This window comes from Bos taurus, chromosome 4, assembly GCF_002263795.3.
Source record: "Bos taurus isolate L1 Dominette 01449 registration number 42190680 breed Hereford chromosome 4, ARS-UCD2.0, whole genome shotgun sequence".
In the NCBI taxonomy this organism is placed as follows: Eukaryota; Metazoa; Chordata; class Mammalia; order Artiodactyla; family Bovidae; genus Bos; species Bos taurus.
The window spans coordinates 87,828,455-87,854,422 of record NC_037331.1 but is presented as its reverse complement, the minus strand read 5'-3'; the positions used below and the strand labels follow the sequence as shown (position 1 = coordinate 87,854,422).

At 37.3% G+C, this 25,968-nt stretch overlaps 1 protein-coding gene and 1 non-coding gene across 3 annotated transcripts in view; one reads left to right on the top strand and one right to left on the bottom strand.

Moving 5' to 3' along the window:
• IQUB (IQ motif and ubiquitin domain containing) overlaps nucleotides 1-25,968 on the top strand; it is an 81,987-nt gene that overhangs the window by 8,560 nt on the left and 47,459 nt on the right. For both annotated transcript variants that reach the window (XM_005205644.5, NM_001206949.1), the window contains 5 exons: nucleotides 2,025-2,159; nucleotides 6,505-6,666; nucleotides 6,753-6,925; nucleotides 7,128-7,283; nucleotides 18,592-18,802. In XM_005205644.5, the coding sequence (XP_005205701.1) occupies nucleotides 2,025-2,159; nucleotides 6,505-6,666; nucleotides 6,753-6,925; nucleotides 7,128-7,283; nucleotides 18,592-18,802 (837 nt within the window). The remainder of the gene's footprint in view (nucleotides 1-2,024; nucleotides 2,160-6,504; nucleotides 6,667-6,752; nucleotides 6,926-7,127; nucleotides 7,284-18,591; nucleotides 18,803-25,968) is intronic.
• LOC112446488 (U7 small nuclear RNA) lies at nucleotides 17,134-17,196 on the bottom strand. The gene has a single exon (XR_003034498.1). It is a non-coding gene; the product is annotated as a U7 small nuclear RNA (small nuclear RNA).

The following is a 25,968-nucleotide window of genomic DNA, read 5'->3' as shown; positions in this document are numbered from 1 at the left end:
TGGAAAAACCATAGCCTTGACTAGACGTACCTTAATTGGCAAAGTAATGTCTCTGCTTTTAAATATGCTATCTAGGTTGGTCATAACTTTTCTTCCAACGAGTAAACATCTTTTAATTTTATGGCTGCAGTCACCATCTGCAGTGATTTTGGAGCCCCCCAAAATAATGTCTGACACTGTTTCCACTGTATCCCCATCTATTTCCCATGAAGTGATGGGACCAGATGCCATGATCTTTGTTTTCTGAATGTTGAGCTTTAAGCCAACTTTTTCACTCTCCTCTTTCATTTTCATCAAGAGGCTCTTTAGTTCCTCTTGACTTTCTGCCATAAGGGTGGTGTCATCTGCATATCTGAGGTTATTGTTATTTCTCCTGGCAATCTTGATTCCAGCTTGTGCTTCTTCCAGCCCAGCGTTTCTCATGATGTACTCTGCATATAAGTTAAATAAGCAGGGTGACAATGTACAGCCTTGACATACTCCTTTTCCTATTTGGAACCAGTCTGTTGTTCCATGTCCAGTTCTAACTGTTGCTTCCTGACCTGCCTATAGGTTTCTCAAGAGGCAGGTCAGGTGATGTGGTATTCCTATCTCTTTCAGAATTTTCCACAGTTTATTGTGATCCACACAGTCAAAGGCTTTGGCATAGTCAATAAAGCGGAAATAGATGTTTTTCTGGAACTCTCTTGCTTTTTCGATGATCCAGCAGATGTTGGCAATTTGATCTCTGGTTCCTTTGCCTTTTCTAAAACCAGCTTGAACATCTGGAAATAAAAGTTTAACATATATTAATTGTAGAACTTTGAACCCAGGAAACAATTAAAATAGCCTTCTGATAATTTAACATCTGTAAGAGTGTTCTTGAGAAAGAGCTGTGAAAATAAGCTTAAAGAACCTTAGCATCAACAATACCTTGATACATTTCATGCTAGTATTACAGATAAATGTCTCACAGACCTTTATGAGAACTGTCATGTCAGGCATCTAGAAATATACAAAACTGTTTTGGTTTGAAATGTGTACTCTTCATTCCATCTTACTTATTACATCTTCCCTATTAACATATAAAGTTTGTAGATGTAAAAATAAACAGTTTACATCATAATAATTTCTGTACTTTATTTCCTTCCTACATTTTGTGAACAGATAATCATTTTATAGTAACAATTTTTCTCAATTTTTGACACGTAAGTAGCTTGATTTTTATTTTAGAGTCAGAAGTAAACCACATAATGTCTATTTTTTTGTGACAAGTAGATTTGTGCATAGTTATTCCAGATATTTATAATAAACAGTGATTTTCTGTTTTGCATTCTGCCAGCTACAGACATAGATCAATTATGGAAAGAAGAATGGACTTAGATGATCTTTTGTCATTGCAAGGTCAAAGAACATTTTCTCTGAAAATTTCCCTATTGGTTTTTCTTAACTTCATGAATACGCATTGATTTCCTGATGCCTGTTATCAATATGTAATCAAAGCATGTACATTTCTAAGTTCAGGTCTCAGGTTCTCCCTTTGTAATACCACACAAAAACGCTTGATTTTTCTGAGATATTCTCTATGTTGATATCTGAATAATATGTACCAGATATTGGGAATCTTTAAAAATCTTAAATGATTTTAAAAGAATCTTTAAAAGCATTTTAATCTCATTTCCTATTTCTCATGGTATTCTAGGTGAGGAGGTAATCTCAAACATGCACAGATCCTCATAGTAGGCAGTGGAAGAGAGAGCTGAACTTTGAGCTGGAGCTGCGGGAGCAGGCATTGACCAGTGATGCTATTTCTTGAGATAATGGATTGATTTTCAAAGCAAAAACATTGCAAATGAATGTTTGTCACTTCTCCTCCTAGAAAATGAAAACTAACTCTTATCGTGGAGGCATGATGGGAGACATGCGGAAGCAACTTGCATTCCTTTGATAACAAATTGTCCCATAATTCTCTATCTGCGTGTATACTATATGATGCTGACCCTTGCATTTAACTACTACTCTTTCTTTTCTCTTTTTATCTACAGTAAAAGTCATACTTCTTCCTGTGGGCCAGGAAATTGTAATTCCCTTTAAAGTTGACACTGTTCTAAGATGCCTGAAGGATCATTTTTCACCCCTGCTAGGTGTCCCAGCTTTTGTCCTGCAGATAAGATGTGCAGGTAAGCTTGGAGGCTAATAAAACTTACAATGACTTCTTTAGTCTTAACATGTAAATAAGCAAGATCTTTGATTTGTAAAACTAAATATCTCGATGTTTACTGTTTGAACATTATACTGCTGTTATATACATTCTTTCAGTCAATGAATTATTACTGAGGACAAAGTTCTAAATACTTTGCTAAGAACCAAAGATAGAAAGAAACATGAAATAAAATCCCTATTTTCAAGTTGCTCGTAGACTAGGAAGGAAGAAGACGTATGCAGTGGTTACTACACAAATGTAGTTTTGCATTTGTTTTAATGTGCAAATGTTTTAATGGAGATGTGCTCAAAAAAATCTGTGAGAACAAGGAAGAAAAAAACTGGGAGATTCTAGAAAGCTTCATCTAATTACAGTGATAATACTTGTGTTAAGTCCAAAAGAGGTGAGAAAACCTGGGTCTTTGAGGAAATGGTAAGAAGTTTAGAGGTACTAGAAGTAAATTATTTTTGGAGAGTAGGAGGAAATGAGGTTAGAAAAATAAATGATGAATGAGCATGTATAGAAAGAGAAGAGGACTGAAAATGGTTTATCTATCAGTCTTCTGTACATTAAGGTCAATTTAGGTTCTGATGATGTTCAAATTTATTTATATTTTGTGGGCAATATGGAGTACCACGCCTTATATTACCCTTGTATCATGACAGGCTGTAGTCTTAATAACTGTGATAGAATTAAACAGACTGGCAAAGCTCAGTAAATGTTTCTGTAGATTATGCCTATACAGATCATGACATTTTGTTTTTTTAAAAATTTTCATATTAACTTAAAAGATGCCACAAAGTTTCTAGGGCAAAAATAAGAACATTTTTTGGGGGGAAATTCTAAGTGCTAAATAGTAATAAGCCATACCTATTAAGTTCTTCCTCCTTGCCAAATCAGAGAAATTTCAAGGTTATTTTTAGAAAACTATTATAATGAATGTGCTCCAATAGTAAGATGTCAGTGTATTCAAACAACTGGTTATTAAAGTTTGACAGAGGAAACAAAGCTAAAATTTAAATGGTTACTGTAACGATGATACTGATGAAGATGATATTGATGATGATAGCTAATTTAATGAGCTTTGCATCACAATAAACTGTGGAAAATTCTGAAAGAGATGGGAATACCAGACCACCTGACCTGCCTCTTGAGAAACCTGTATGCAGGTCAGGAAGCAGCTGTTAAAACTGGACATGGAACACAGACTGGTTCCAAATAGGAAAAGGAGTACGTCAAGGCTGTATATTGTCACCCTGCTTATTTAACTTATATGCAGAGTACATCATGAGAAACTCTGGGCTGGAGGAAGCACAAGCTGGAATCAAGATTTCTGGGAGAAATATCAATAACCTCAGATATGCAGATGACACCACCCTTATGGCAGAAAGTGAAGAAGAACTAAAGAGCCTCTTGATGAAAGTGAAAGAGGAGAGTGAAAAAGTTGGCTTAAAACTCAACATTCAGAAAACGAAGATCATGGCATCCAGTCCCATCACTTCGTGGCAAATAGACGGGGAAACAGTGGACACAGTGGCTGACTTTATTTTTCTGGGCTCCAAAATTACTGCAGATGGTGATTGCAGCCATGAAATTGAAAGATGCTTACTCCTTGGAAAGAAAGTTATGACCAACCTACACAGCATATTAAAAAGCAGAGACATTACTTTGTCAACAAAGGTCCATCTAGTCAAGGCTATGGTTTTTCCAGTGGTCATGTATGGATGTGAGAGTTGGACTATAAAGAAAGCTGAGTGCCGAAGAATTGATGCTTTTGAACTATGGTGTAGGAGAAGACTCTTGAGAGTCCCTTGGACTGCGAGGAGATCCAACCATTCCATCCTAAAGAAAATCAGTCCTGAATATTCATTGGAAGGACTGATGCTGAAGCTGAAACTCCAATACTTTGGCCACCTGATGCAAAGAGCTGCCTCATTTGAAAAGACCGTGATGCTGGAAAAGATTGGGGGCAGGAGGAGAAGGGGATGACAGAGGATGAGATGGTTGGATGGCATCATCAGCTCAATGGACATGGGTTTGGATGGACTCTGGGAGTTGTTGATGGACAGGAAAGCCTGGCGTGTTGTGGTTCATGGGGTTGGGAAGAGTTGGACACGACTTAGCGACTTCACTTTCACTTTTCACTTTCATGCATTGGAGAAGGAAATGGCAACCTACTCCAGTGTTCTTGCCTAGAGAATCCCAGGGACGGGGGAGCCTGGTGGGCTGCCATCTATGGGGTCGCACAGAGTCGGACATGACTAAAGTGACTTAGCAGCAGCAGCAGCATGTGCTAGTCCTTTTACAAAATGTTCTATCTACATTATCACACTATCATTCGATCTACACAACAATCCCTTGAGGTAGATGTTACTGTTAACTTTTTGAAGGGAGATGGAAGCTAAAGCTTAAGGAACTTGTACAAATTCCCACAGCTTATGAATGTCAGAGTCTGAACTTAATTTGTAGGCATGATTCCAAAAAGGGAATTTGGAACTGCTTGGCATTAACTATAAGGTGAAATTCAAAACTGGAGAAGAGTGTTTTGAGACTGGAGTAGCTGGCCAGTGGTACCTAAGGATCTCTTTCTTTGCATTTCATGACCTTTCGTCTTTATGTGTAAGTACCATGCATCACTGGGCTTTCCTGGTGGCTTAGATGGTAAAGAATCTGCCTACAATGCGGGACACCAGGCTTCGATCCCCGGGTTAGGAAAATCCTTGGAGGAGGTCATGACAACCCACTCCAGTATTCTTGCCTGAAGAGTCCTCATAGACAGAGCAGTCTGGTGGGCGTCTATTGGGTCGCAAAGAGTAAGACATGACTGAGCAATTAAGCTCAGCATAGCACTGCACATCGCCACTGGATAACAGACTTATGCCAGCAGCAATAAAAAAAGAGCTTGATTCTGTGCCAACCATACTCTAAGATAGGTACTTTCTTCTAGTACTAGAACTGAAGTTCAGGTTTGGTGGGGCTAAGCCTATTCTAGAAACAATGAGAAGAATGAAGAGAGCTCTGTATTAGTTTGAAGAGGATTCTCTATTAATTTTCTATGGCTGTTGTAACAATTGACAAAATTATTGGCTTAAAGCAACACATTAATTTTGGTTACAGTTCTGGGGTCCAAATATCCTAAATCAATTTCGCTTGGATAAAGTCAAGGTGTCAGCAGTGATTTTCTCTCTCTGGAGGTTCTGGGGAGAATCTGTTTCCTTGCCTTTTCCATCTTCTAGAGTTGTACTTCTTGCATTCTTGAGTTTCCTCATTTTCAAACCCGGCAGCATAGCATATTTAAACCTCTCTCTACTGGTCATATCATCATCTCAGGATAATCTACCCTTCATAGATTCTGGGAATTAGTACATGGATATATTTTAGGGCCATTATTCAACCTATCACAAAATCCCTATAATGTTAATTTTATTAAATTAAGAATTTAAGGTGAAATTGAAACTCAAAAATTTTTGAATGTGCTTTCTTGAACATAGCTAAAATAGACTAGTGGTATCTGACATATTTCTAAGAATGAGTAAAACAGCCCTTTGCTATGTTAAATTCCTAATTGTAATTTAGGATGAACATACATTGGAAAGATATAGATCCTGTCATTATACAAAGCAGCAGCCAGTAACATTGTATGTATTTCTGTATACCTTAAAATATAGAAATAAATTTACAGTGAATTTATGAACTAAACCAGTGGATTGAAGGTATAAGTTCAAGCAATAAGCATAAAAATAAAGTGATCACATACCCCCTTTTTTCAGCAAGAAACAGGCTTAGCTCCACCTTGGCATGAATTAATTTATATGAATTTCTGATAATAGAAACAGAAAAGAAGGGATTCTTTAGACTCTGAGTGTATACTTTTCTGCATTCAAGAGAAGGGTGTATATTAAACTAATCAGGCTTTCCCTGGTATGGATATGATCCATGCTTAATGTATAACACATTGTGATTCTTTTTAGAGAATCATTGCTTAGAATATGATTTTTCTCATATTATAGAATGCGTTTTTAATTTTTAAATGTTTATAGTTGCATGGTTATTGTATATTTGTATTTCTGATGATTTGAGAGTTGTAATTTTACTTTCCTTTTAATGCTGAATTCTTGGTCAGGAATACCACCTTAATTTTTTCCATTGCGGAGTTTTCCATGCTAACAATACAGCAAGAGATGGAGATCATCAATATTTTTATTTGGTAATTAAACAATATACATTCATATAGACACCTTTGATGTTTAACATTCCTTAAAATGAGTACATATAATTGTTTCTTTATCATAATATTTCTTATAATTTTATCTCATTTTTAGGAACAGTTCTTAAAAATCATGAGACGCTACTACAACATGGAATTAAGCCCCAGGATGTTGTGCAAGTGGAAATGTTTTCTTTACATCCAGATCTATATCCAGTCAGAAGAATAGCTAGACCAGCTGAAGGCTCTCAGATCATAACAGTCAGAGTACAAACTGGTTTGTCATTTGATATCTTTTAGATAAATAATTTTAGAGTCTGTTTGTAGTTGAACTTCCATTTAAACTTGGTTTTATCTCCTCAGGCATTGATCAGTACCAGGAAGTAGCTGTTGAGATGATAAAATCTGATTTTCACAAACCATTTCTTGGTGGATTCAGACATAAAATAACAGGAATAGAATATCACAATGCTGGAACACAAACTGTACCTAAAAAGATTCCTGAAAAACCGAATGCATTTTGTAGGGATACGCAGGTAATTGTTTTATTTTTCCATACAGATTTTTGAAGCTGCAGAATCAGCACAGGTTATATTGTGTAGCTCTCTAAAATTAAAATCTTCTAAGGAATTATATGGTGATTAAAATAATGAAAAATAGTACATTAAATATGTACAAAATATGCTCTTTACTCAATTTATGTGTAGTGTATACTTAATTTTTTTGTTTTTATTTTAGACAGTTTTTCAGAAAGGAAGGCTCCAGCAAACTACAAATACAACGTCCACACAGATGACTAAAATTGGTGTGTATGTTTCAAATATTACTGATAAGCTGGTAAAACCAGGAAAATATGTCTCAGCAGCAGAATACCATGCTAAGAGATTACAGGCGGTAAGGTAACTTGTTAAAAGGGAAATACTAAAAAGTAAATTTATAAGCCAATTGTTCTTTGTGTGTCTCTGTGTGTATTTCCCTAAGCACACTTGCTTACAGAACTCACATGAGTGTTGTTGTTGTTCAAGAAAAAATTATTCTAAACACTTTGTGAACGATGGTAAGCAGACGATTCAAAAGGGAATACTACAATGGAGTTTTGAAATAGGGAAGAGAGATTAAGCTCAACTTTGAATGCAATAAGGAAAAGGGGGAAAATATAATCAAGGAACAGGGTAGGAGGGGGTCAGTGAATGGAAAATTACAAAGAGAAAACATCTGGGGTATGGGGGAATCCTGGCTAAACCAGTCTAACAGCGTTTGTGGTAAAGGCAGGCCAGAGTGATTAGTCAATTAAGGGTAATCAGATGTCAAAGGTGGGATTTCTGGTTAAACTGATTTAGTTGGTACCTGTGTGCATACTAAGTTGCTTCATTGTGTCTGACTCTTCTGAGACCCTGTGGACTGTAGCTTGCCAGGCTCTTCTGTCCAAGGGATTCTTCAGGCAAGAATACTGGAGTGGGTTGTCATGCCCTCCTCCAGGGGAATCTTCCTGACCTAGGGATCCAACTCACATATCTTATGTGTCCTGCATTGGCAGGCGGGTTCTTTACCACTAGCGCCACCTGGGAAGCCCAATTTAGCTGGGCTCTTTCTAAAACTGGACAATTCATTGATGAATAGAGAAGCCCAAAAGTCAAGGCCTAGCTGGAAAAAAAGCTCAAAGGAACTTAATTAGAATTAGATCAAGAAGAGAAAGTTTGTCAGTGTGTGTGTGTGTGTGTGTGTGTGTGTGTATGTGCACGCTAACTTGCTTCAGTCTTGTCCTACTCTTTATGACCCTATGGACTATAGCCTGCCAGGCTTCTCTGTCCGTAGGGTTCTCCAGGCAAGAATACTGGAGTGGGTTGATCCACAATACTGGCTCCTCCTGTCTTCCCAACCCAGGGATTGAACTCCCGTCTTAAAACCACCTGTGTTGGAGAGTGTTTTTTTCTTACCACTAGCACCACCTGGAAAGTCCAGTGTGAGTTAAGTTTTATTGCTACTAAAAAGCAGTCACTGTCTCCAGTCACACCCCGAGATAAGGAACCAGAATCCTAAATGTTCCTAATCCTTCCCTTTCCTTTGGTAAATCCCTTTTCTTTTTATTAGCTTTGTCCTCTCTGTCCCTTGGCTTCAATCTTCTGTCCTTTGGCCTGAACCCTCTGACATTTGAATCACCTATATGGAACTTTCCAAACTAATAGATCAATTGGATATTAAAATCAATTTTATCTGATATTAATAAAGTCACTCCATCACTTTTATATTATTGTTTATATGACCTGTTTTTCTTTTTTTATCCTTTTGCATTCAATCTATTTGAGGCTTTGAATATAGAGTATATTTCTTTTAGAGAGCATATAATTGGATCATGTTTCTTTATCCAATCTGATACTCTCTGCCTTTTGATTGGACTGTTTAATAAATTTATATTTATAATGTGACTATTGATAAGACTAGAGTATATCAGCTATTTGTTTTCTATATGTTGTGTGGCTGTCTGGTTCCCCTGTTCATTTAGTGCCTTCTTTTATGTTAAATAAGTGTTTTATAGTACCATCTTAATCCTTTTTTTTTAAATTAAAATTTTCATTTTCCATACAATGTGTACTTTTTAAAAAAGTGTACAATTCAGTGATTAAAAAAATTTTTTTTTTACTATGGAAATAGAGTTATGCAACCATTACCACATCAATTTTAGAATATTCTCATCATCCTGGAGAACTTCCCTGGTGACTCAGTGGTTAAGAATCCACCTGCCAATGCAGGAGACGCGACTTTGATCCATGGGTTGGGAACATCCCCAGGAGAAGGAAATGGCAACCCACTCCAGTATTCTTGCCTGGAGAATACCATGAACAGAGGAGACTGGTGGGCTATAGTCCATGGGGTTGCAAAAGAGTCAGACACAACTTAGTGACTAAACAACTCATCATCCCAGAAAGAAAGACCGCATCTAACAGTAGCCAGACCCTGTTTCCCTAGTCCTTTCTGCTTTAGACAACCACTCATATACTCTCTGCCTCTGTTGATTTGCCCATTCTGGATATTTCATATGCATGTAATCATACAATGTATAGTCTCCGTGTTGCAACACGTATAGCTCAGATGGTAAAGAATCTGCCTGCAATACAGGAGACCCGGGTTCGATCCTGGGTCAGGAAAATCCCCTGGAGAAGGAAATGGCAATCCACTCCCGTATTCTTGCCATGGATAGAGGAGCCTGGTGGGCTAGAGTCCATGGGGTCGCAAAGATTCAGACATGACTAGCGACTAACACACGCACATGATATATACCCAATTGTATATACCTACTGTAGGTAGGTCAATATATATACACCACATTTTGTTTATCCATTTTTCAGTTGATGGACATTTGATTTTTTTCCACCTGTTGGCTATTAGGAATAAAACTGCTATAATCATTCACATAAAAATTTTTATACAGATATGTATTTTCATTTCTCTTGGGTATATGGCTAGGAATGTAACTGCTAGATCAAATGGTAATTTCCTGTAACTTTTTGAGGAACTTCCAGGCTGTTTTCCAAAGCAGTTTCACCGTATTTATGTCCCACCATCAGTGTGTAAGGATTCCAATTTCTCCATATCCTTATCAACACTTTTGGATTATTGCCATCCTAGTGAGTTTGAAGTGGTATCTCATTGTGGTTTTGATTTGCATATGCTGTGGCTAATGATACAGAATATATTTCATGTACTTATAAACAACTTGCATATATACTTTTAGGAGAAATGTATATTCAGATACTTTGCCCAATTTTAATGAAGTTTTTTTCATTACTGCTTTATTGTTTAAGAATTTAAAAAAATCATTTGCTAAGTGGTTGCTCCAAGTGTAATTTAGGCATTAGAATATATATCTCGTTTTATAGCAACATACTTCATATTAATACTAACTGAAATTCAATACAAATTGAAACTTTGCTTCAATAGAACTCTGTTTATCCCTTCTTTTGGCTATCTGTGCTATCATCATACAAACATGTATGTTCTTTGTATGTTCTAAGTCTTATAATTCCTTTTATAATTATTGTTTTTATGCAGTTGACTTTTATTTTTTAAGTTTTAAATGTATATATTTGTTTAAACATGCTTATTAAAAATAAGAAAAGCAAATAGCAATCACCTACATCTCGCTTGAGTTAAAATTAATATTTCATATAATTTTCTTTCAGTTTGAAGACTTTCCTCTATATTTAAGTACCCTGGTTTAGTTGATGGTATCCTAAAGGTCTCTGAGTCTCTTTTACTTTATCTTTTCCCCCTTTTCTTCAGAGTGGATAATTTCTAATGATTTATTATTAAATTCATTCTTTCTTTTGCCAGTTAAACTCTGCTGTTGAGCATGTTTTTTTGTGTTTTCATTTCAGTTGTTTTACTGTCAAACCCCAAATTTCTACTTGTTTTTTTTTTTCCTGTGTCTTTATTGATATTCCCTGACAATATATTTTAAACAAAAATTTATTCATATCTGACTCTAACCCTGAACGTAGTCAATACGGTATTTTCCTTCTGTTTTTCCAAATGGCATTGCATGATAAGTTGTGTCCGACTCTTTGCAGCCCTATGAACTGTAGCCTGCCAGGCTCCTTTATCCATGGAATTCTCCAGGCAAGAATATTCCTGACCCAGGGGTCAAACCTGCATCTCATGTCTCCTGCGATGGTAGGCATGTTCTTTACCACTTGTGCCACCTGGGAAGCCCTGCAAATGGCATTAATCATTTAAAAAAAAAGCAGAAAATTTCTCACTCAGATTTTTCTTTTTCTTACTTTCCATTGGGAGATAATTATGCATAGAATTTTAAAGAAGTTTCTTGTACACATAGCATTATATCATAAACATTTCTCTACCTTTTCTTTTTTATTATAAATGATTTAATGGCATTATATTATGCCACAATATAAACAGTGTAATTACTTTGTTTTGTAGGACATGTAGACATGTTTTAATGCTCTATAAATTGTAGTGTGCATTTAAAAATACTTAGAGATGTTAGAAGTTGAATTAGTAGGAGAAAAATGATGACTTTTTAAAAGTCTTAAGATATTTCCAGTGTTTTTCAGAAATATTGTACCAAATTATATGACCAGAAACCATTCCGTGCTGACTTCATAGTGAAGTGAAGTGAAGTTGCTCAGTTGTGTCCAACTCTTTGCGACCCCATGGAGGAGTCTATAACACTCCTCCATCCATGGGATTTTCCAGGCAAGGGTACTGGAGTACCCTTCATAGTAGCACATAACATTAAAAATTTTTTGTCTCCTTATAGATATTATAATATTACATATGTTTTTATATTTTATCTCAACCTATCAATCATACTTACTTTATGATGTCTTTATTGTAAAATTTATTATTAATAATATTCCCTTTTATGGTTTTGCATTTTATATATTGTTACAGAAGGCTGTATCACCCAATAGTCATAAATATAACTTTGTTTTAAAGTTTGTGTGTATTTGTGTACACACAAATTTGTGTATCTGTATTTTTAAAAACTGACATCTTTACCCTATTAAACATTTGGAATTTCAGTTAAACGTGACATATGAAGCAGATACATTTTATCTGTGTTACCTCCTAGCATCATTTTGCTTCAGTAGAAAGAATTGAAAGCAGTGATTTTGTTTTTTGTGTGACAAGAAACCTGGATCTAGACTGCTGTTCTAGCCCAATTAGCCCAGGACCTTGAGAGATGAGCCTTTACTGGTGTCTGTTGACTCACTGCACTGAGGGAGACTGCTCACCAGGGGGACCACGGGGCTAACTTTGTAGCTGACTTTATCAGTGCCTGAAGTTATTTCAGCCTGAATAATTTTTATTTTTTCAGTCGAAACTAATTCTCACAAAAGGAGAAGATGGAGCTATTATAGAGTTTTGGGGAGGAGTGACGTTTTGGTGAAATTTAAGTGATACAGTATTTTGATATACTGTTTTGGTATAAAACAAAGTTGTGTGTAGATGGATCAACGTCAGGTCTGGACTGAGACATGGACCAGAGTCCTATTGCTTTCGTAACAAAGTTAGGAGGGAGATATGGAATGTTGTTTCTTCTCTGAAGTTCAGCACGTTGGTTGTGAATCAAGGCTGCTTCTTTCTGTCAAAATAATGTAGATCCCCCAGGCAAGAGTGGGACGTTTCATCCTTAGTGATCTAATTTCAGACAAAGTTTGTGATAGATTATGATTTTAGGAAACAAAGTTTCTCAGAATAAGAAAATCATAGTCACTCAAAGAAGGGGTTTGTTATGACATTTTATAGCTGCAGAGTGTCCTTGGGAGAAATATTATTTCCTATTAACTTTGTAGCTGACTTTACTCATGTTTGGTATTTGAGCTCGATATATTCTTATTTTCTCAGTCTGAACTAATTATTAATTTTTGGCTGTACGAGGCCTGGCTGGTGGCTCTGTGATGTCATTAGGAACCTGAACTCCTGTTAACCTTTCCAATCCATTAATCCTATTATTGCTTCCCAGACAGCACAGTGGTAAAAAATCCGCCTGCCAATGTAGGAGATGCAAGAGACGTGGGTTTGATCCCTGGGTTGGGAAGGTCCTCTGGAGTAGGAAATGGCAACCTGTTCAAGTATTCTTGCCTGGAAGATTCCATGGACAGAGGAGCTTGGAGGCCCCAGTCCATGGGGTCACAAAGAGTCAGACACAATGGAATGCACGCGCACGTGTGCATGCGCACATACACACACACACACACACCTTATTATCATGAGCTTGTCACTATTGTGATGATAAAATGATTTATCAACCTTCAGCATAATGTCTGCATCTGCAAGAAGAAGGGAAAAGTCATGGAGCATGTCTCATGGAGGCCATTCAGCAATTTCCCCGGAAAGCCAGTGATTCAAGTTATAGCTCATTGGCCTGAACTGGGTCATGTGACTGTCCATGTTGGGAGTATGTGATAATTACATTTTTAAAGATGTATGTTGTTGCTCCCGAGTAAGATTGAGGTTTATATGGAAATAGGAGAGAAAAGCTGTTAGGTTTTCTCTACGGGTTTTCACTCCAACACTTTTCAGACTCCGATAAAGTGATATTAAAGGAATAAGAAAATTATAAACATACAGGAACAAAGAATATATGAAAAGAGAGAACAGTAAATGCCAGTCGATTTTTTAAAGTTATATAAAGCAGATGGAGAAGTGTTAACTTGACTTACTTGAGCAGAGAAAGTGAAAATCTAAATGCCTGCCAAGGGGATGGCATCAAAAACCAAATTAATTTGTCCCATAGAATCTTGAAAGTGAATTGGAGGTTCTGTGCAAGAAAGAATTGAGATGTGAGCTGTAGACAGAGGGATTGGTTAAAAGCCAGTGTAAGGAGTAAATTTCCATTTAATAAATTCTACCATCTTGATTGATTCCTTTCTATTTTTTGTCATGTTTATTTTATTCTTGAACTTCTAATACTAAGCTAAATGCTTAGTATTTATTTTAAATCTTTCTTGTTGTGAATAAGATTATATTATGTGTGACTACTGATATTTCTCTAGTCATTCCTTCCATTTATATCATTTTGCTTTTTATTTATTTATTCTTGTTTGTTTATTACCTTTTTTGACTTGACTTAGTGACTTAGTTTACTAACTTTTTTGATTTGACTAAACTTTTCATGTTTTTGTTCTTTAATAGTTTAGAAGTAGGTACTTTGTTTCTATTTTTTTAGTGGCTATTCATAAAATTTTTTAATGCACTTAAAATTTTTATGAAAAGTGAAAGTGTTGGTCGCTCAGTCGTGTCTAACTCTTTGCAACCCCATGGACCGTAGCCTGCCTGGGTCCTCTGTCCATGGAATTCTCCAGGCAAGAATACTGGAGTGGATAGCCATTCCCTTCTCCAGTGGATCTTTCCAACACAGGATCAAACCCAGGTCTCCTGTATTACAGGCAGATTCTTTACTATCTGAGCCACCAGGGAAGCCCTGATTTTTTATACCAAATGCATACTTAATCGGGCTGTATATTTTTTTCCATGAATAAGTCAAGGACCCTAGCTGGCTTTTTTTCATTTCTTTATCCTCCTCCTTCACCCTTCCCATTCAGTGAGGGTTGATATTGGAATTACAATTATATATGTCATTATAATTTACTATATAATTATGACTTCAGATTATTCTTATATATTTACATTGTTATTATATATGATTTTTTCAAATAATAAAGGTTATAGCTTAAAACTTTTTTGAAAGTTTTTGTTCACTTCTTTAATTTTTCATCTTCAACTTATTGTTCTTCTTAGTGCATAATCTCTAGTAATTATTTCAGAGATTATTATGCATTTGAGGTGAACCATGTAAGTCCTATTGAATTAACCTCATTTTGGGTTTTAGTTTGAGTGGGTATAGTAGGTTAGATTCAAACTTATTTTCAGAATTATTTTCTTTTATACCTTTGTAGCAGTTTTTGATTAAAACAGGTACAAAGATAGTGTATCTGATGGAAATGGGATTCTCAGTTCTTTGTTTCCTCTTTGTGGAAGCTTTTAGGATTTTAATCTGTAGGCCTCCCCAATGGCTCAGTGGGTAAAGTATTTGCCTGTGATGCAGGAGACACAGGTTTGATTCCTGGGTTAGGAAGAACCCCCGGAAAAGGAAATGGCAATCCATTCCAGTATTCTTGCCTGAAGAATCCCATGGACAGAGGAACTGGGCGGGCTACAGTCTGTGGGGTCGCAAAGATTTGGATATAACTGAATGAGCATAAAGTAATCTTATTGCGATGTGCTTTTGATCTGGTGATGGTTCCTTTCTGTCTGGGTCTTTCTTTAGTTTGGTGAAATGTTCTTATATTTTGAACTATTTCTCTAATCCAATTTTCCTTGTTCTGTCTGAAACTTGTATCAGACATATTTTGGAACGTCTGCATTTATCTTCCATGTTTCTCAATTTTTCTCCATTCTTTCTAATTTTTGCAGTCTTTCACCCTGTGTTCTAAAAGATTTTTTTGCCTAAGTTTCTTGCTTACTGATTCCCTCTTAGACTCCACATATTCTGCAGATTAGCAGAATAAACTTCTATTAATAGTTATTGGCTGATACTCATTCTTCTCATTGTAGTAAATCTTTAGCTGGGCATGAGACAAGAACAGGCTTCCCATTTGAAGCTAATGATAAAGAATCCACCTGCCAGTGTAGGAGACACAAGATATGCGGATTCAGTTGCTGGGTTGGGAAGATCCCCTGGAGGAGGAAATGGCAACCCACTCCAGTATTCTTTCCTGGAGAATCCCATGGACAGAGGAGCCTGGCAGGCTGTAGTCCATGGGGTCACAAAGAATTGGACACGACTGAGCACAGCACAGCACAAAAGAGGCCATAACATTGAAAACTACATTTTACAACCTCTTTTCTATGTTGATGAGGCCTGGGGAAAGAAATGGGAGTGGAAATGATGTGTGCCCCTTCTGGATACTGCTGTTGAAGTGATTGGGTTGCAGTTCTTTTGTCTTTTCCCCCTTTCGACAGGCTAGAAGATGATGATAAGTTGACCAACCCCTAAGATATTCAAGGAGGAAGCGACCTGTAATATTCACACAGAGCTTCCTACTGGCCCTAAACCGTTTGCCAATCCAGGCCCAATCCCTAGATTATCACATGAGAAGGGAAAAGCTGTTTAAACAACTGGGTCTTAGTATTTTTAATAAGTTCAATAAGTTTAACAGCCCCCAACCTGAACTCACTATACTGATTTTTTTTTTTTTAATTTCAAAAAATAAACTTTGGTCACAGTTTTTTGTTGCTTCCTTTTTGTTGATTCAATGGCCTTTCCTTTCCCTCTGAAAATGTTAACTCTGTCTAGTCTGGTCTTGTTTTTTGTTTCATTTTACTCTTTAAGAATGGTTCTAAACCTTTAGCAGGCATCAGAACATCTGGAAAATGTGTGAATACACAGAATCCATGCCTACCCCAGAGTTCCCAATTCAGTAACTCTGGGGTGGGGCCCAACAATTTTTTTTTCTAACAATTTTCCAGTTTCTGCTGCTGCTGGTACTCTGGTCACCATACTTTGAGAACCTTCGTTTTAGTGATTCTCTTGCACACAAATGTAATTTCTTCTACATTAAATGAAGAACCTTTTATTTTGTTGTTTCCTTTCAAATCTTTGTCTACTCTTGGAGGTGTACTACAGAGTATTTGAAATTCCTGATGTCCAGTGTGTTATAACATATTTTTTTACTGTAGCCTAACTAACCCCAGTGGGTTTAGGGGATTGGCAAGGCTTAATTCTGGAAGGCATCTAGTTTTCTGGAGAGGAGGCTTCTGGTCACCAGCCTTCTGGGACCCTAACCACTCTTGTGTATGCTGGTCACTTGGTCGTGTTCAACTCTTCACAACCGCATGGACTGTAGCCCACCAGGCTCCTCTGTCCATGGAATTCCCAAGAATACTGGAGTGGGTAGCCATTCCCTTCTCCAGGCAATCTTCCAGACTCAGGGATCGAACTCACATCTCCTTCATTGCAGGTAGAGTCTTTACCATGCGAGCCACCAGGGAAGCCCACTCTTTCCTAACTTAGAGGCAAATACCTCTGGTGATCTTTGTCTGAATTGCTTTAGAGGAGCCTGTCTCTTTTGCATTTATCAAACAGTCATCTTTTTAGTTGCCCTTCTCCTCACAGGATCCACCAATTCTGGGACTGAAACATTTTAGAGACACTTTTTCTAGCTAGCCTCTCCGGTACATAATTAGGCTGTAGATTCCTTCAGTGTTTTCTCTCCATGGGGGATTTTCCAGTACAGATTGGAAATCCTGCTAGAAAAATTCTAAAAGAGCCATAACACTAATTCCTTCTTCAATTTATTCCACTTGTCTCCTTTCTTAAAGGGATTTTTTTCACAGTTTCTGTTCTGTTGGAGGACTCCTTCAGTATGATCCAGTGTCTTTACTGTTTTCTGCTTCTATAATTTTTATGTAATTATTAGGGATTAGGATGAAGGGAAAGGATGTGTCAGCCTATTCTTTACCCTCAATCTTGATCTAACCTCTCTATATTTTACTTTTTTAAAAATTAGTTTAGTAAATAAAAAACAAAAACTCTCACTTATGTCACAAGCTTTTTTAGACTCTAGTACTATATATATATATTTATTTTTCTCACAATTTAATAATCCATGTTTGCTTTGGTGGTTTCCACGTGTAACTTATGTGCTGTGTGGTTGTGTGCTAAGTCACTTCAGTCGTGTCTGACTCTTTGCAACCGCATGGACTGAAGCTCTCCAGGCTCCTCTGTCCATGGGATTCTCCAGGCAAGAACACTGGAGTGAGTTGCCCTGCCCTCCCCAGGGGATCTTCCTGACCCAGGAATTGAACGCATGTCTCTCAGGTCTCCTGTATTGACAGGTGGTTTCTTTACCACTAGCGCCACCTAGGAAGCCCTGCTATGTGGTTGCTGTTCAGTCGCTCAGTCATGTCTGACTCCTTGTGACCCCATGGACTGTAGCACACCAGGTCTTCCTGTCCCTCACCACCTTCCAGAGCTTGCTCAAACTCATGTCCATTGAGTTGGTGATGCCATCCAATGATCTTGTCCTCTGTCATCCCCTTCTCCTCCTGCCTTCAGTCTTTCCCAGCATCAGGGTCTTTTCCAGTGAGTCAGTTCTTTGCATCAGGTGACCAAAGTATTGGAATGTCAGCTTCAGCATCAGTCCTTCCAGTGAAGATTCAGGATTGATTTCCTTTAGGATTGCACCATTTTTTAAAAATATGAGCCTAAGCTAATGACAAGAAAAACTAGAGATAAATTAATATTCATAACAAGAGTAGTATTTATTGAGGACCTGTGGTGTACCAGGCTTGAGCTAAGCACTTACATGCATAATACTGTCATTATCACTCTTTTGCACATGAGGGTACTAAATCACAGAGATGGCAGGTAACTTACTAAAAATTAACTAACTAGTGAGTAGTAGGAACAGGGAAGATTTAAACTAATTTTTGTTCCAGAGTCTGTGCTCTTAACATCATACTAACTGTCTCCTATAGTATACCTGCTACTAGATTTCAAAGTCAGATAGCTATTGTATTTCTGTTAGAATGTATGTGAGAGTTTATGGCATAGAGCTAAAGCTGGACACTCAGTATTTTTTAGTAGTTGTTGAATTGCAATAGAAATAATCATTGTTTCTTTTCCTTGTCTAGTAAGGTTGACCATATTTTATTTTCTTTAATTTAACTATAGATAATTGTGATACAGACTTACTACAGACGATGGCATGCTAAAGTTGTGGTAGAGGGTTTAAGAAGACAGAAAATGTTCAGGTTGCAGTGGGAAGCAGAGGAAGAACACAGGAAGATAAGAGAAAAAGAAGAGTGGATGAAACTGGATTATTACCGGAGGCATAATCCTCAAAGAAAAGAAGATTTTGAACTTCTTTATAATGCACTAGAACGTAAGTTTGAAATAGGCTTTGCATAAAATATTAATTTTTCATTAGTAGGAAAAACGAGTTTACTAAAGACAAAAGGAAGACCTTGTTATTTTAAGAAGTTGTCTGGAGAATCTGGACTAGAAAATTTTAAAATATGAATAGTGTCTTAGATTTGGGACAGGAATTAAGGCCAGAGTAAAATTGAAAATGCTTTTATATTAACAAAAGATAAACTATTCAGTTTTAGTGTATTATCTCATTTGATCCTTATCCCTGTGAGATAAAAAGAGAAAGTATTGTCCAGTCTGATTCTCTTAATGGTCTTAGAAATCTGTGAACTCAGAATTGGACTGTCTTGAAGCCCTCAGTCCAGCACCCTGCCTCTGATTCTCCTCTTCAGAGGAGACACCTTTTTTATTCCCCTCTACAATGATTATAAATATTAATATATATGTGTGTATACACATACATAGGGCTTCCTAGGTGGCACTAACAGTAAAGAAACCACCTGCAATGAAGCAGATGTAAGAGACACGGGTTTGATTCCTGTGTGTGAAGAAGTCCTGGGGGAGGGCATGACAACCCACTCCAGTATCCTTGCCTGGAGAATCCCATGGACTGAGGAGCCTGGTGGGTAACAAACAGTCCATAGGGTCACAGAGAGTTGGACACAACTGAAGCGACTCAGCACACACACACACACACACACATATGTATTGTCTGCACATTGGATTTTTATGGCTTATTTCTTCCACAGGATGTGTGCTAGTCTTGACACAGTTAAAAAGCCTCAGTTATTTGTACAAGCCAATCAATCACTACTTTGAGCAGGATACACTATTTTTCTTGAAGCCTTTTCTCAGTGCCCAGCTTCTAATCTCATCTTAAATGTCACCTACACAAAGCCTTCTGTGACAGACAGTACATCTTGGATATCCAAATTATCATATCACGGTTCTCATTGCACCCCCAATTTTACTTTATAATACCACAATTAGTAACAATACATTTTTTAATGTTAATTTTTACCACTGGATTGTCAGCTCCATAAGCAAATGACTCATTTATTTTTTTTGGATGATCTCTTTTTTTGTACTTACCTCAACAAATATTGGTAGAATGATTAAATGAATGAATGAGGGGGAACCCATGGATGTAGCAATTCAGCTGTCTCTAGCTTCTGCTTTCCCAGGAGTACCTCTAAAGTGGAAGTAACCAGAAGAGTTATTTATTACCTTAGATACTGGAAAGTAAAGTTGTGCTCTTGGGATAATAGATAAGAATTAAAAAAATTAAAAATAGCCTCAAGTTTTTTTTTTTTAGTTGAACACAACCTTTTTATCTAAAGAAATAATAGTCTGACATCTCTGTAATTGCTCATAATACCAACTTCAAGAAAATTTTCATACTGTCACTTTGTTTCTTTATATACTGTGTGTTTGTGGATGTTATTATGTGTTTTGTTACTCATGTCATCCTTTCCTTTCTAATCGAATACAATTTTAGGTGTCAGATGTTGAGTCTATTTAAGTAGCTCTCTGGTACTGTGCTATTTCCTGAAGATGAAACAATTAAACACCAAGTTTAACAAAGCAATAGTATTAATATATCTGTCTCTTTTATAACCTGCAAAATTGAATGGCTTTGGGAAAGTGATAGTATTTGGAGGTAACAGTTAAACTTGCTCCTGAGGTTTCTGTGTCTGCTTTCCCTTTCTCCTAATCACTGACCTCTGCAAATACTGTTTCATTTTAAATGTCACTTCTATTTCCATCTTCTCTCAGATGAAAGCAAAGCTTGTTTCTTAGTGTTAATAGTTAAATAGTGAGCACTGCTTGCAGGTTGTCTGTGAAGGTCTTATTGACAAGTAGAGAAGTAAAGTTGGATTATAGCAGAGCTCTATTTAAATAATATTCTAAATTTATATGGATAGACCAAAGGTATCATTGTTATCTTGTTTGGTTAACAGGCAGCTGTGTAAACTAGTGGAAAATATGCTTAATGAGATTCTACCTTTTCTACTTATTAATGGTATTTACTTGGACAAGTTACTCCTTTCTCCTAAGCCTCAGTTTCTTTATCTATAAAAGGACTTAATAATTTCTGGCATATCTACTTCAGAGGGCTTTATAAGTAAAAAATACAAAATATTACATTTATGATGGTACTTAAAAATACAAAGATATATGCATGTGTAAGTTACTGTTATACAGTAAATAATTTTATATAAATTTTCTAAATTAAAGAAGAACAGAGATATTTTATATGGCTAAAATGGCAGCCCACTCCAGTATTCTTGCCTGGACAATTCCATGGATAGAGGAGCCTGGCGGGCTATAGTCAATGGGGTTACAAGGGTTGGACACGACTTAGATGATTTATATGGAAGAAAATGAAAATGGAATTTCTTACACAAAAAGAGACATCTTTTAGTTTTCTTCTAGGCCTAAAATTCTGAATAAGAACCTCAAGAATAATATTGTTAAAGTTCTGCTTTTTGGGGGGAATTAAAATTCTGGTTCACAAGCTAAGTAATTTATAATAATAATTTTCATTCTATATTCTTTACTCCGGTCTTTGAAACTGTTGCCCTCTTGTGGTTCATAGTAACAATTGCATAGTTTTGTAAAACTGATAACAAAGTTTAACTTTTTCTCCAGATAACCTGCTCCTCAGTAATAAAAGCAAAATAAGTCAATTTAGGAGAATGATTTTAACTATGTAAGATAATATGCTATATCAAAGACAAGACTATCTTCAGGCAACATTTGATTTTTATGTCTTTTTTAAAAATATATATAGCGGTATGTTGAGGGTGACTTCTTTTGTTATCTGAACTGACACTGTCATCTCAGACTTGTAGACATCATCCTGAGGAAATTAACAGCATGGCTTGTGCTCAGAGATCTTTTCCTTGCCCCGTGATTCTCTGTACATACTGTTCTCTTAACTGTCCATGTCCATACTTTAGGGCACCAGATAGGACCTTGCTCATTAGGTCTGGGCAATGTTTGTTGAATTGACTCTTCTACCCTTTGGTGATAGAAGAAAGGTCCGAAGCTTTAAAGAGCAATATTGCATAGGAACCTGGAATGTTAGGTCCATGAATCAAGGCAAATTGGAAGTGGTCAAATAGAAGATGGCAAGAGTGAACGTTGACATTCTAAGAACCCGCGAGCTAAAATGGACTGGAATGGCTGAATTAACTCAGATGACCATTATATTTACTACTGTGGGCAGGAATCCCTTAGAAGAAATGGGGTAGCCATCATAGTCAACAAAAGAGTCCAAAATGCAGTACTTGGATGCAATCTCAAAAATGACAGATGATCTCTGTTCGTTTCCAAGGCAAACCATTCAGTATCAGGGTAATCGAAGTCTATGCCCCAACAATTAGCTGAAATTGAATGGTTCTATGAAGACCTACAAGACCTTTTAGAACTAACACCCAAAAAAAGATGTCCTTTTCGTTATAGGGGACTGGAATGCAAAAGTAGGAAGTCAAGAAACACCTGAAGTAGCAGGCAGATTTGGCCTTGGAGTACAGAATGAAGCAGGGAAAAGGCTAATAGAGTTTTGCCAAGAGAATGCACTGGTCGTAGCAAACATGCTCTTCCAATGACACAAGAAAAAACTCTACACATGGACATCCCTAGATGGCCAACACCAAAATCAGGTTGATGATATTCTTTGCAACCAAAGATGGAGAAGCTCTATACAGTCAGCAAAAACAAGACCAGGAGTTGACTGTGGCTCAGATCATGAACTCCTTATGCCAAATTCAGACTGAAATTGAAGAAAGTGGGGAAAACCACTAGACCATTCAGGTATGACCTAAACAAATCCCTTATGGTTATACAGTGGAAGGGAGAAATAGATTTAAGGGACTAGATCTGATAGATAGAGTGCCTGATGAACTACGGATGGAGGTTCGTGACATTGTACAGGAGACAGGGATCAACACCATCCCCATGAAAAGAAATGCAAAAAAGCAAAACAGCTGTCTGAGGAGGCCTTACAAATAGCTGTGAAAAGAAGAGAAATGAAAAGCAAAGGAGAAAAGGAAAGATATAAGCATCTGAATGCAGAGTTCCAAAGAATTGCAAGGAGAGATAAGAAAGCCTTCCTCAGCGATCAATGCAAAGAAATAGAGGAAAACAACAGAATGGGAAAGACTAGAGATCTCTTCAAGAAAATTAGAGATACCAAGGGAACATTTCATGCAAAGATGGGCTCGATAAAGGACAGAAATGGTATGGACCAACAGAAGCAGAAGATATTAAGAAGAGGTAGCAAGAATACACAGAAGAACTGTGCAAAAAAGATCTTCATGACCAAGATAGTCACGATGGTGTAATCACTCACCTAGAGCCAGACATCCTGGAATGTGAAGTCAAGTGGGCCTTAGAAAGCATCAATATGAACAAAGCTAGTGGAGGTGATGGAATTCCAGTTGAGCCATTTCAAAACCTGAAAGATGATGCTGTGAAAGTGCTGCACTCAATATGCCAGCAAATTTGGAAAACTCAGCAGTGGCCACAGCACTGGAAAAGGTCAGTTTTCATTCCAATCCCAGAGAAAGGCAATGCCAAAGAATGCTCAAACTACTGCACAACTGCACTCATCTCACACGCCAGTAAAGTAATGCTCAAAATTCTCCAAGCCAGGCTTCAGCGATATGTGAACCGTGAACTTCCAGATGTTCAAGCTGGTTTTAGAAAAGGCAGAGGAACCAGAGATCAAATTGCCACCATCCACCGGATCATGGAAATAGCAAGAGAGTTCCAGAAAAACATCTATTTCTGCTTTATTGACTATGCTAAAGCCTTTGACCATGTGGATAACAACAAACTGTGGAAAATTCTTCAAGAGATGGGACTACCAGACCACCTGACCTGCCTCTTGAGAAATCTGTATACAGGTCAGGAAACAACAGTTAGAACTGGACATGGAAAAACAGACTGGTTCCAAATAGGGAGAGCAGCTGTATGTTGTCACCTTGCTTATTTAACTTCTATACAGAGTATATCACGAGAAACTTCAGGCTGGATGTAGTACAAGTTGGAATCAAGATTGCTGGGAGAAATATCAGTTATCTCAGATATACAGATGACACCAACCTTATGGCAGAAAGTGAAGAAGAACTAAAGAGCCTCTTGATTAAAGTGAAAGAGGAGAGTGAAAAAGTTGGCATAAAGCTCAACATTCAGAAAACTAAGATCATGGCATCTGGCCCCATCACTTCATGGCAAATAGATGGGGACACAGTGGAAATAGCGGATGACTTTATCTTTTTGGACACCAAAATCACTGCAGATGGTGACTGCAGCCATGAAATTAAAAGACACTTACTTCTTGGAAGGAAAGCTATGACTAACCTAGATGGCATATTAAGAAGCAGAGACATTACTTTGTCAACAAAGGTCCGTCTAGTCAAGGCTATGGTTTTTCCAGTAGTCATGTATGGATGTGAGAGTTGGCCTATAAAGAAAGCTGAGTGCAAAAGAATTGATGCTTTTGAACTGTGGTGTTGGAGAAGACTCTTGAGAGTGCCTTGAACTGCAAGGGATCCAACCAGTCCATCCTAAAGGAGATCAGTCCTGATTGTTCATTGGAAGGACTGATGTTGAAACTGGAACTCCAGTACCTTGGCCACCTGCTGCGAAATGTTGACTCATTTTAAAAGACTGTGATGCTGGGAAAGATTGAGAGCAGGAGGAAAAGGGGACAACAGGAATGATATGGTTGGATGGTATCACCGACTCAGTGGACATGAATTTGGGTAAACTCCGGGAGCTGGTGATGGACAGGGAGGCCTCTGGTGTGTTGCAGTCCATGGGGTTGCAAAGACTTGGACACAACTGAGCGCCTGAACTGAACTGAAGTGACCCTTTGTTTTGCTTGAACTTGTGCTAATGGTGTTCTCTTTTTTAATTATTACCTCTTGATCTAAAGGTCCCTTGACTTCTAGCCTCTGGCGACTCCATGGGCTCCATCTATTGGCAGATCTGACCCTGGGATTCAGTATGACTCTCTCTTGGTTCTTTCCATTCAGGGTTCCAGTCTGTCATGAGAATTTTAAAAGCAAATGCATAGAAATTGCTGGTGATGGGGACAATATTGTATGTTCTGCTGTTTCTTGCTTGGAAATAGCAAGTTTATTCTATATTAGAAATTTTAGAATGTGTATTGACTTTATATTTTATTATTGCCCTTTCATTTTATAGTTGAACTTGAGGCCCAGGAAAATAATTGTATTCTTTCAAGTGAACCAGTTGCTTTAATATCTTTTTCTTTAAGAATACTGGAGGTTACTGACATTGTTATGGGCTGCATTGTGTTCCCCTCAAATTCAAATGTTGAAGCTAACTTCAGTTCTCAGAATGTGACAATATTTGGAAATAGGTTCTTTAAAGAACTAATGAAGAAAATGTGGGGTCATATGGGACCTGGACCCAGTATGACTTTAAGAAGAGGCCATAAGGACACTCTTGCACAGAGGGATGACCATGTGGAGCCACTGGAGGGAGGTGCCCCTTTACGAGCCTGGGAGCGAGGCCCTCAGGAGAGACTGATTCTGCTGTCACCTTGATCCTGAACTCCTATCCCTCAGAACTGTGAGAAAATAAATTTCTGTTGTTTAAGCCACCCAGACTGTGGTGCTTTGTTATGACAGCCCTAGCAAACTAATGCAGGATTCCAGGCTTTTTTGTTGTTGTTTGCTTTTCTTTTCATTCCCAGGGAGGATATATTTTATGAGAGTAGGAAGACTCTCTCATCTTTTCATTGTCTTCTGTGTATAGTTCTAGAAACTGTCAAATCAGTTATAAAATCAGCTTTTTATAGCTGTTCCTGGTTCCTGTGTTTTTCTGTTCCTTATTGGTAGTTGAGTGATAGTATTTTCCTTATGCCATGTTGTAACCTTTACATGGAGGTTCTTCATCTAATAGAGAATTTTATTGGAAATAAGGTCCATTATTTTCATGGTTCTAATTAGCCTCATTGGGTTGTTTCTTTTTTAAAGTCATACTAATAATTTAAACAAAACGTAAAACCTGAATATATATGGATATAAAAGTATTTGAAAACACTATATATAGGTATAGATTCACCTAGTTAATCTAACCGACCAGTATATTGCTTTTTGAGGTTTGCAAAATAGTTTAATATTCTAGTGGCTTAAATTT